Genomic DNA, 12,355 nt, shown 5'->3' with positions numbered 1-12,355 from the left:
GAGTTTCAGATGCTTCCAGCTGTTAATTCCAAAGACTGCATTAAGAGAGCATAGAACTTAGTTGAAAATATTTGTTCCTGTCGATGCAAGAAATGTTGGGTAAAGTAAGGATAAAGCAAATGTTTTTTGCTGCACGTTTCTATCTTAGTGAATGCACATTTATTCTTTAAATTGAAGGTTTTCTTGAGAATCACACAATGAAATTTGAGTCTAGAATACTATAAATATACACTGAAATGTACTTAGTACATTATCCATAGATCTGCAGAAGAGGTCCTCATTGTACAGTGTTTATTATTAAAGTCAGACTACTTTAGGACCACCAGTGTGTTCTAGCCATCAATTTTCTCATGGCCTGTTTAACCTCCTTGTTCCTCAGACTGTAGATGAGGGGATTCAACATGGGGATCACCACCGTATAGAACACAGACACCACTTTGTTTTGTTCAGTTGAGTAGCTGGACTTGGGCATCACATAAATGAATGTGATGGTTCCATAGAACAGAGTGACTGCTGTGAGGTGGGAGGTGCAGGTGGAAAAGGCTTTGTGACGCCCTTCAGTGGAGTGCATTTTCAGAATTGAGAAAAGGATGTAGACATAAGACAGAGCAATGATAAACACAGTGACCACAATAATGGAGCCAGAAGAGACGGCTGGAATTATTTCAGAAGTCAAATCATGAGAACAGGAAAGCTTCAAAAGTGGTGAATAGTCACAGAAAAAGTGATTGACTTTATTTGGTCCACAGAAGGATAGACTTAATAAACAGCCAGTAAATGTCCAAGCATTCACACATCCACCCAGGTAGGACATCCCCACTAAGAGAATGCAGATTCTGGGGGACATGTGGGAGGAGTAGAGCAGGGGAGAGCAGATGGCCACATAGCGATCATAGGCCATGGCAGCCAGTAGGAAGCACTCAGATGTCCCAAATGTGACCACAGAACAGAGTTGGGCTACACAGCCCACAACACAGATAGAGGTTCCTTCCCTAAGGAAGCCCATGAGCATGACAGGTGTGACTGATGAGGAGTAACCAACATCTACAAAGGCCAAATGGCAGAGGAAAAGGTACATTGGGGTATGAAGCTGAGGGCTGCTTCTGATTAACACGATGATGCTGATGTTGCCCATTAAGGTGACCGCATAGATTCCTAGAAACACAACAAATAAAATGACACTAATTGAGGTATCCTCCGTTAACCCCAAAATAATGAACTCTGTCACAATTGTATTGTTTCCAGTCTCCATCTACACTGGAAATTGTGTCCACTGAAAGCAAAATAAGTGAATATTAGAACACAAGAAAATATTATAATTTGCATACTTATTTTTACAATGGCTATATAATAAATTACAAAAACATAGACTAGTGTAAATTTGGTACGAAGTGCATTCACACACAGTACCTTCTGTAAAACTTGACAGTATATATCTTTATTGATACAAGGCCAGAAATACTCAGAAAAAAATTTTTTTAACTTAACCAGCTTAACTCATGTTTACATCATGTTGTTAGGTGTTCCTTGAACAATAGAGATCAACTAAAATTTCAGAATAATATTATTTTTTCTTAAAATATTCACTGTCAAGAAGATTGCATGTGCACACACACACACACACACACACACACACAGCATCCAGCCATGTGCTCAGCTTGTGTGTGTCACAGTTTTATTCTTAACAGAAATGCTTGAATAACATTATATGTGAATTAACTAAACAATAGAATGCCATATTATGAAAACTTTGTAATTATGAGTCTGAATTTCAAAGTCCAAGCTTCCTTATCTTTGTTTAGGACAGACCCAGAACTTTATTTACTAAGTATGGACCCAAGACTGAATGAAAGCTTAAAATTTTGAAAACTAATGTGCATGACACAAATTCAGAGTCAACAGTATGACATAGAAGCAAAGTATTGTGCAAATATCCATGAGCTTTGGAGCCATGCAGGCCTAAGATCAAATTCCAACTTTGCCATTGACTATCTATGGAATCTTAGACAAATGACATGAACTCTTCAACTCTCCATTACTTTCTTTGTTAAAAATATATATAGCTCATAGGATTATTTTGTTGAATAAGATGATGCACGTGATAACAGCAAGCATGAGTCACAGAGCTAAGTGGATGCTCAACAAATGATGATTTCCTTAGAATAACCACACCTTAACTTCTAATGCAAATATGAGAAAAAAACATTTCTGTATCAATATAAAAGGAAAATTGTTACCTGCAGATGTTGGCACTTCCACAGTAAGGACAAATGCCAAAGAATTGTCACTGTAGAGCAAGGCTATATTTATGAGATTTGGGTCTTTAGGGATCTAGCCCCTTGAGCACATTACTTGTTTGTGAACATTGCACCGAAAATCCATCAGGACAGAGAAAATTATAGGTACACATGTCTTGTCTACCTAAACATTCTTTTGAGGGCGCATTAGTTTTCTTTAAGAAACATTTGTATGGATTGCTATATCATTCTGTTTTGGGACTCAAAGAATAAGATAGTGTACCAGATATATTTTCATTTCAAAATAGAAATCCTTCAGGGAAAAAATAAGTGCTTATGTTTTGTATGCATTTCTAGATGATGCCACCTTTATATTTTTTAACTAAATGTTTTTTTGAGATAATTGTAGATGCATGTGCAGTTGTAAGAAATAATAATACAAAAATCCCATATATCCTTTACTGAGTTTCTCCAAATGGTAACATCTTGCAGGACTATAAAGTACAATAGCACAATAGCATTTCAAGAATTTTATCATTATGTTATATCCCTCTCTGTCTCTAGTGATTTTCTTTGCTCTGAAGACTAACTACACTATTTGAAATTAATACAGTCACTCTTGCTTTCTCTCATTAATGTTTATATACTATATCTTTTTCCATTTTTTAGCTTTCAAATAGTTTATATCATTATATTAAGTTGTATAATAAGGAGATGAGTATATAAATTTTTGTCTTCTTTTCAAGTTACATACAAAGTATGTTTTAAGCTTGTACATTTACAAATTAAGTACTTGGGGGAGGAGTATCCAAACAATAATAGTACAATAACAAACACAAAAGCAATACGAAACATGGGCAAAAAAAGGAATTTAAATTTTCAAATTGGGCGTAAGTATGACACAAAAAGATCCTCACAGTTACTTATACTTGCTTGGAATAACTTAAAACTTCTGGAGACAATTAGGAACCCGAGCACATAACAATAGCTTTGAAACATGAATTAGTCAATTAATGCTGTAGTTCTAGGTGTGCAGTTGGTCATTAAAGTACATTTTTCACATAAAGTCGTACTGAAAAGAACAGGAAAGAACAGATTGTTAGGATTCAGACTAGCAATGAAAGTTCTGTAAGCCTTTGAGTGTCTTTCCATGTGGGAAGAGGACACACCTGCAGTAAAAGTCAAATACCAACATCTTATTTTCTTATCATTCATTCATCTTTACTGATCTATTATCATGCTTTAAATTTAGTGTGAAGAAGTCAGTAGCACCCCATATTTTAATATCAAACTTACATTTCATTCTACACCATATATAGCCTAGAAATTATCCCCTCTAACCAGAATGAAAAGTTGTAGATTTACCTGCTACAAGTTACTTACAAGGGCAAAATTGATTAGGAAAAGCCACTAGAACTATGTCTCCAGGTCTGACACAAACACATCTATTCCAATTTCCTCCTCTTTGGTGTGAATTAATGAACTTGGGAAATGTTGAGAGACAGAAAATGCACTTTCTAGTTGGAGAATCTCTCACCTTAGCTCTGCCTTGCTTTGAATACAAGGTTAAGGGCAGTGTTCTTCATAGCAATACTTTAAGGGTGGTGCTAAATCACTGTAATGAGTGACCTAGAGGACCAGGCTCTAATCTCTCTTCCCTAGTGGCCATGAGAAGACCTAATGCAATGAAAAACTGACCTGGCCACATCAGGTGGTACTGATCGCCCCAGTTGCAATCCAGAGGGGGATGGGGAATGGAGAGAGAAAGGGAAGGAGCCTGTGGAACCATTAGAACATTTCGTTGCTGACATGGTTTTGAATATGGTTCTATTCCTTAATTGATTCAATGGGAAAAATTGTAATAGTAGGAAAAATGAAGGCTATTTTTCTCTTACACCGTCTGTTGTGATAAACATGCTAGCCAAGGCCAACTTTTCTTTGCGAGCAAAAATGTCCCATATGTGTATCCTAGTCATACAGTCTTTGCATAACCTTACCTAGTTCCCTACAAAAACATTAACTGGGCCCCTGTCCCAGCCACCACGTCAAGGCTACCCATTGCAGACGCCCTGCCAAGGACAGGAAGTCTGTCTCCAAGCAGCCAAGGACTGGGAGTCATCCTGAGAACATGCACCAAAGCATCATAATCTGAGTGATCAACAGTTAACAGGATGATTCAGGGATTTTAAATCCCAAGGGTGGTTTAAATCGAATGTAAAGTATCTCACAGAAACTCTGCATAAACTGTTCCCTTGGTACCCAGGAAGCTCTTGAATAACAAGAGATAACAACATACTCATTACACTTTAACTTTATAAATATTCACAGGTTTGTTGGTATGGAACACAGAAACCAAGCCTTCCAGCAAGACATGAAGAAGCCTGTTTGTCTGATTGGAAACACTCTGAGTGGATGTTTGCTGGGTGTTGGAAATCCTGACTGACAGGTACTAATCCTGTGATAGGTACTCAGTGAGTTGTATTCATTTCTAAGACTGTCGTGGTAAAAACTACGAGGCAGCCAAAAGAAGGGTTTCAGTTCTGGGACTGTAAAGAGGACAGGGCATTAGGACAGATGTGCTTTGCTTCTCAGAGAAGCAAATGGGGAAGGATTGGTTGACTCTTACTTGGAAAAGCTGGGATGTTTTATCAGTGTATTAGTCAATGAGGAAACCATAGCATGGACCTGATAAACTCCTTAAGCCCTGAAATTACATGCAAAATTATGTATGAGTGAAACATTCCTAGGAAGAGATACTTAGTTTTCATCAGATTCTCAGAGCTGTTCATGTGCCTCTCCATTCCCAGGGGTTAAGAATATTTCCTAGGTTATTCAACCAAAGTTATTTGAATCGTTCAGACAATGAATGGTAAAACACAAAACAACTCTCCAAATTATCAGAGGTTGACTATATTAGTTAAACATAACAATAAATGTTTAAAGTGTTTGAAGGAACTAAGGAAAATCGTTACTGAACTCATCCTAATATGCCTATAATTTTCTCATAGGAGTCCAAATTTGCAAAAAATAAATAAAAGAGAGATCATGAAATGAATAAATATGAGGAATCATAAGTGGGGAGCATTATAGTTTAGGCTGAGGGTCTGGAATCAGACTACCTGGTTTCAAATCCTTGGCTCCTCTATCTATTTTGTGAATTTGAAAAAACTACTGAATATTTCTATGTCTCAGTTTCCTCATTAAGAAAATGAGGGAAACGATAATTATGTCTTAAACAAAATTATGTATGTAAAATAGAATGTGTCTTGGCACATTATAAGTATGCAAATATCACTGGTTATTATCAATTTTAAGAATAATTAAATCTCAATACTTAGTATTTCTTTTAAAGGAACCGTTAATTTTCTCTTAGGTAGAAAATTACAAGTCAAATATTTGTTATTAGAGATTTATTATTTTGTTTTTCCTGGAATTTGTCATCAGGTCTCATTATATTCTGAGAACTAATAGACTAAACACTGATGTTATCAATAAGCTTCAATCTTAATTACCCTTGAAGAAAATCAGAGTATGTACTGGGTTGAAACTTTCAAGCAAGAGCATTAAATTAGAAGTTTTTTGAAATGCAGAAAACCATCCTCATAGGATAAATGATGAATAAATATTTAGGTAATGAAAAATAAAATTTTTTTATCTAGAAATTAGAATGCATTAACCATGTCTTAGAAATTTCAGAGGCAAACATGAAATCATATCAACAATAGCTACCATGGTAAAAGTCTGTCACACAGGAGCTGTTACATAAAACTGGAATCTGGCCACTGGATTCTTGGGTTTTTCCACTGATGTTAAACCATTCCTGTTACTAAACCAACCCAGTCACAGTTTGAAGTGAAAACCGTTATACAGACGGTCCCCAACTTACAATGGTTCGACCTACAATTTTTTGACTTCACAATGGTGAAAAAGCGATATGCATTCGGTAGAAACCATACTTTGAATTTTGATCTTTCCCAGGCTAGCGATATGTGGTACAGTATACTCCCTTTTGGGCAACAGCAGTGAGGCACAGCTCCCAGTCAGCTGTACAATCACAGGATAAATAGCCGGTGCTCTACAGTGTACTGTGTTGCCAGCATTTTTTGGCTATTGTGTTCTGTGTTTCTGCATGCCATCATGTGTACAAAACACCCATCTGTGTCTCTTGTTTCTGGTAAGACAAGGAAGGCAATCACTCTTGAGACGAAACTCAAGATAACTGCCCAACTGTAGGCTAATGTAAATGTTCTGCAAATGTTTAAGGTAGGCTAAGCTAAGCTATGATGTTTGGCAAGTTAGGGATGTTAAGTTTATTTTCGACTGATGATATTTTCAACTTACGATGGGTTTATCAGGACATAACCTCATTGTAAGTCGAGGAGCAGGAATACTTGACCAATTCTAAAAATGATTTCCAAAAAATGTTTTCCTGCCTATAGATGGCACAGAATCCAGAATAAACATTTGACTGAGTAAGATTGTTTCCATGCCTGAAGATCCCAAGGTTTGGGTTTGTTTTAAGCTATTATTGAGAAGCAAAGGACCACAGCGAAACAGGTGACATCTACCATAAGCAGGAGTGTCACAAATGGCCATATTTAAAAGGTTCCTTACCATTTCCTGATATCAGCTAGCCTGAACATCTCAGGGCATCTAAGACTGCTGTTCCTCTCCCCAGCCCTTAAAGATACACTTTTCGCAAAGGTCTAGCCTTGCACCCTTGTTATCACCTGTTTTTCTCTCCTGAATGAGCTCATGAATTCTCACAGCTTTGGCTGACTTCCGTCAATTAATGACACCTAAGTCAGTTTCACCCGCTCTTGACTGTGTGATAGACGTCACCATCCCCTCAAACCAAATTCAACGCCCTTCCCTCCTACTCTACTCCCATCTCAGGCCTTCTCTTTCTAACAGTGACATTGTTCAATAAGCACAGTGGGAAATTTTGCTTTTATTTTTCTCCCTCAATGCTGTTTTCAACTTTTGAATTCTGTAATACTGATTTTGGTTGTGTGTGTGTGTGTTTAAATTGTGTCAGATCTCCTTACGAAAGAGACAAGGTAAAATTAAATTAAATTGTCAGTTCTTAGGTTATCATTATGCAAGTCTCTTCGACTTGAAAACTGAGTTTCAGTCAATTGCCAAGTGACACAGACTCAGCTCTTGGGGGATCTCTCATTCCCATCTCCTTTCTTCCTTCCTACCTCCATTTCCTTAGTGCAAATCGTTATCATCTCTTACATGGAAAACATCCTAGCTGGTACTCCAACTGACAGCTCTCTCCCTTCAATCTATTTGCACACACCACCAGATTAACTCCCTCAAAGCTGAGTACTGGTCAAGTTGTTCTATTGCTCAAATGTTTAATGGGTCTATATTTACTACCGAACTAGTTATTAAAATCTCCCTGGCATGGGAAACTCTTCACAATATGGCACACCCTACCCCCATCCAGTTTGTTTTTTACTAATCTCTTTCATGTGTACTTGCTTTTACCCAAAAGGATGCTCATAGTCCCCCAAACATGCTCTGAGCTGTTCTGATTCAACTTCTTGCTCAATTGTTCCCTCCTAAAATGCTCTGCTCTAATCCACCTTCCATATTTTGAGGTTCTTTCCATCTTCCAGTGACCATCTCGGTTCATTTCAAAGTCTGCCTACCTGGTCCCAACAGGATACAGACCAAATTCCTTATAATGGGTAAGAGCCCTCAACTATCTATTCCCGACATGCATTTCTACCTATGTTTCTTATCACTCACAGGCAGTACTACCCTTAGGTCTATACAAAAGGGACCCTACCTTAGCCACATTCTTTAGGGCAATTCTGGGCCTCTTTCTACTGCACTACATCCCATGGGACAGGTGCCCACCCCGAGTCCATTCTATCCACCCCTTCTAGACCATCATCTAGGTTACAGGACCCTAAAATCCCTTGCCCACGTGGCCTCTAGCTTATTCCCAGAGTCTATAAGAGTCTCTTTACCAGATCACCTTTGTAAGGGTGAAGACACTGCTAATGTTCACATACCTAGACCTTAAAGGTAGCCAAGGGATTGACGTTTGCAGGGATGTGAATAGAGCGTGTACATGCAGGCTGCCATGTCCACGTGTGTATGGGCTGGAGACAGGTTCTCTTCACCACCTCGTTCCATCAAGGAACTCCAAGAATCCCAAGTGTTCTCCCTCCCAGATTATTGTAAAGATATTTAAAGAGGGAGGGCAGAACATAATAATTTGTTACCTTTATTTTTTAACTTGTGCATATCAAGAATATGATATGCAGACCTCCGTTTGTTATTCTTGCCATGGGCCCTTTCCAATGTCAAAGGCATCCCTTGCTCCTAGGGAGCCTGTTTTTAACAACACCAAATATTTGGTTCTTTAATGCTTCTTTTTCTGAAACACCAGTTACATCGCACAGGCTGTGCTCCCTGTTTATTACACCTGAGAGTCTTCTTATACTCCTGAAGCATCCTTTAAGAAGTTGAAAGGTAAAAATTGCCACCATTGTCACTGTTTTTCAAATATTGTTCTGGAAGTACTAGCCAATACGAGTAGAGAAGAGAAAGGAAAGAGAGATACTATATAGAAATTCATATCCTTTTCATACTATATGAATTTGTATTTGAAAAACCCAAGAGAACCAAATAAAAAACGATCTTTAAATGATAGGAAACTATAGTAAAGAAAATAGTTATAAAATTAATTTACAAAAATCAATAGCTTTTCTATATATAAATAATACTCAACCCACAAAATGGGGAAAAAAAGATTTCGTTTACAATAATTACAAAAAGATAAAATACCAGTGATAGACTTTAAAGAAATGTGTAGAATGTTTATCTGTAAAGTTTAAGGAAAACTTGAAACTCTACTTATGAAAGTCTTTAATAAGTAAAAAACATACCTTAGTCGTAGAAAAGAAGACTTGATTGTAAAGCTGTCGTTTCTCCGCTAATTCATACCAGTTCAATGCAATGGCATTCTAAATACAAACAGCATTTTTTAATTATTTAGAATTTGATAAAATAATATCAAAGCTCATCTGGAAAATAGACATGTGAGAATAATCAGAAAATTTGCTACCAGATATTAAAACCAATTACATATCTATATTATTGAAATGTTTGGTCCTTGTTCTAGAAGAGACTGCAAAGAAAAAGAATCAGAAACTGACCCAATTAGTCATGAATGTTTTATTCTACAATAAGGCTGGACTAGTAAATCAACAGAATCAACTAGAAATGATTTCACCATCAAATGGCATTAGCACACCTCACTAGCTGTTTGGAGAAATAAATGAAGAGTTCCTTATATCAAAATTAAACTCCAGATAGGTCAAAGATTATAATGCAAAAATGAAAGCCAGTAAAGTTCTAGAATAGAACAAGAGCTACCTTTTAAAATAATTTTATTAGGTTGATACAAAAGTAATTGCAGTTTAAAAGGTTAAAAATAATTGCAAAAACCTCAATTACTTTTGCCCCAACCTAATAAATTGAGGAAGGCTCATCTAACCATGTCACAAAGACCAGAATTCAAAAAGAACAAGATTAATAAATTTGATATCAAACCATTTAAAATATACTACATAGCAAAAAGAACAATTACCATACCAACATTAAGTGACAAACCAAAAACTAATTTGCCATACTTGCATCAAACAAATGGCTCATTTCCGTAACAAAGAGCCCCTTAAATAAAATGATTAGAAGACTAACAACATAATAAAAAATTAGCAAACGAACTGAATTGACCAGTCATAGAAAAAGAAATACACGTACAAATAATTGTTTGAAAAAAAATGTTAACTCCTATCATAATTTTTAAAAACATACAAATCAAGAGGACATGAGTTACCAATATTCACCCTCACAGTGGCAAAGGTTTAAAATTTGATAAAACTGGGTTTGTGAAAAAATTTGTATTCTTGTACAATATTGTTGGGAGTATAACTTTGTGCAACTTAAGTGGTCAATTTGTCAATCTCCATTGAAAGAGAAAATGAATGAGCTCAGACTTTTCTGAGTCTGTTTTAACAGCATAAAGGCCATTGGTTAATGATAGCCTTTAGCCATTGGGATGTAAAGCCCAATTTCTATCATCTGTACTGGAACAAAGAGGTAAGAAGCTTGTCTTTAAGTATCTAATCATTCTGAAGCCCTATTTCTTCTTTTTCCAACAAGAGAGTGAACAAAATGGTGAGAGGCAATCATACCAGAGTGACAGAATTTGTCCTCATGGGATTCACAGAACGTCCTGAGCTTCAGCTTCCTCTCTTTGTGGTGTTCCTGGTAATTTATCTCATCACTCTGGTGGGAAACCTTGGCATGATCCTGCTCATCAAGGTGGATTCCAGGCTCCACACCCCCATGTACTATTTCCTCAGCCATCTGGCATTCATTGATGTTTGTTACTCATCTTCCATTGGGCCCAAGATGCTGCAAAATTTATTGGTGAAGGACAAAACCATCTCCTTCGCTGGCTGTTTTGCCCAGCTGTATTTCTCTGGTGCTTTTGCCACTACGGAGTGCTTCCTCTTGGCCACTATGGCCTATGACCGCTACATGGCAATCTGCAACCCCCTGATTTACACAGCCATTATGACTCAGCGGGTCTGCAAGGAATTGGTGATAGGGGTCTATACCTACGGCTTCCTAAACGCTGTGGTACAGACCGTTCTGACTTTCCAGCTGTCTTTCTGCGGCTCCAATGTCATCCATCATTTCTACTGTGCTGACCCCCCTCTCCTTGCCCTCTCCTGCTCTGACACCCACAGGAAAGAAAAGCAGCTCTTGATCTTCTCTGCGGTGAACCTCACTGGGTCCCTCCTGACTGTCTTCATCTCCTACATTTGCATCCTCTTTTCCATTATAAAAATCCATTCTTCCCAAGGCAGATGCAAAGCATTTTCCACCTGTGCCTCCCACCTCACTGTGGTCGTCATCTTCTATGGAACACTGTTTTTCATGTACCTGTGGCAACCTACAGCACGGAATTCATGGAAGTACAACAAAGTGGTTTCTGTGTTTTATAGTCTTGTAATTCCAATGCTCAACCCCCTGATCTACAGCCTGAGAAACACAGAAGTAAAGGACACCCTGAGAAAGATGATAGAGGGCAAAGAGTCACAGTGAGTGACTTATCAGAAAGTAGCATTGGGAAAGTACGGTGTGCTGACACAGCATAACCAATCTCATGGAAATTTAGCAGGCCAGTTGCTATCCTATCAGGAAGGAAACAGTCAATCCAGTTTGGATTTTTTAATGACCAAAAGTACTTGGACACTTGCTTGACGTAGTAATATTTAATCCAACCAGTTATCATGGACTAATCAGAGTTTACAAGCTAGACCGTTAATATGCTCTTCATATGTTGAAAATGAAGTGGCTTACTACCAATTAAGTGACAACATGAGCTCTAAATTTGAAACGATCCTAAAAAGCAACATTCTGGGTGAAACTCTAAATTAATGAAGCTAGGTACAAAACCTACACATAAATATCTATGTTCTTAGACACATTTCCAGCTTAAAACACGCTATGTAGTAGCAAAGCATTTGTTAGTCTTAAAATCTTATTTCTTTATAACATGGCTATCGATGGTGAAGTTTCAAGATCAGATTATAAAAGGTTATGTAATCTAAATTTAGTTGAAATATTGCATGCTTAAAACGATCAATAGAAAAAATAGTATTACAGCAATAAAAAGGGAGGAAAGAATTTAAAAACTATGAATCAGTTAAATGTGGGGTTTATTTTATTGTTTGTTTAGAACAGAAGGTTTAATTAGAAGAGTTAGAGAGGGTTTAGGATACTTTCAGAGATGTTAAAAGTGGTCATTTATTCAATAACCAGGGTTTAATTTTTCTAGTCTCTGGAAAGTGCAGGTATAGTGATTTTCTTTTAGTGGGAGGATGGGCAAGGAAGGGAATCATACATAAACTTGAGAAAGGGAGAGAGGTAGAGAGAAAAAGAAAGGGAAAGAGCTGAGAGTTTCCTGAGGCAACCTGTCCAGAAACCAAGAATGTTTCTGAAAAATGAAATTATCATCTTAAATAATTTGGATAACATAGAAAAATTTCACAGTTACAACATTTCCCATATACTTTATTTCT

The 12,355-nt window shown here is 37.2% G+C and overlaps 2 protein-coding genes across 2 annotated transcripts; one reads left to right on the top strand and one right to left on the bottom strand.

Annotated features, from left to right (window-relative positions):
* Positions 1-313: 313 nt before the first annotated feature.
* Positions 314-1,252, bottom strand: OR5P3 (olfactory receptor family 5 subfamily P member 3; the record flags this gene model as incomplete). Its single annotated transcript, XM_081063435.1, has 1 exon — positions 314-1,252. The coding sequence occupies one exon, from the start codon at positions 1,250-1,252 to the stop codon at positions 314-316; it is 939 nt and encodes a 312-aa protein (XP_080919561.1).
* Positions 1,253-10,436: 9,184 nt separating this feature from the next.
* On the top strand, positions 10,437-11,375 carry LOC308503777 (olfactory receptor 5M5-like; the record flags this gene model as incomplete). Its single annotated transcript, XM_081063436.1, has 1 exon — positions 10,437-11,375. One exon carries the CDS (start codon positions 10,437-10,439, stop codon positions 11,373-11,375), a length of 939 nt encoding a protein of 312 aa, XP_080919562.1.
* Positions 11,376-12,355: the final 980 nt, after the last annotated feature.

This window comes from Rhinolophus hipposideros, assembly GCF_964194185.1.
Source record: "Rhinolophus hipposideros genome assembly, chromosome: 10".
In the NCBI taxonomy this organism is placed as follows: domain Eukaryota; kingdom Metazoa; phylum Chordata; class Mammalia; order Chiroptera; family Rhinolophidae; genus Rhinolophus; species Rhinolophus hipposideros.
The sequence above is the reverse complement of the archived record's forward strand: the minus strand, read 5'-3'. Positions and strand labels throughout refer to the sequence as shown.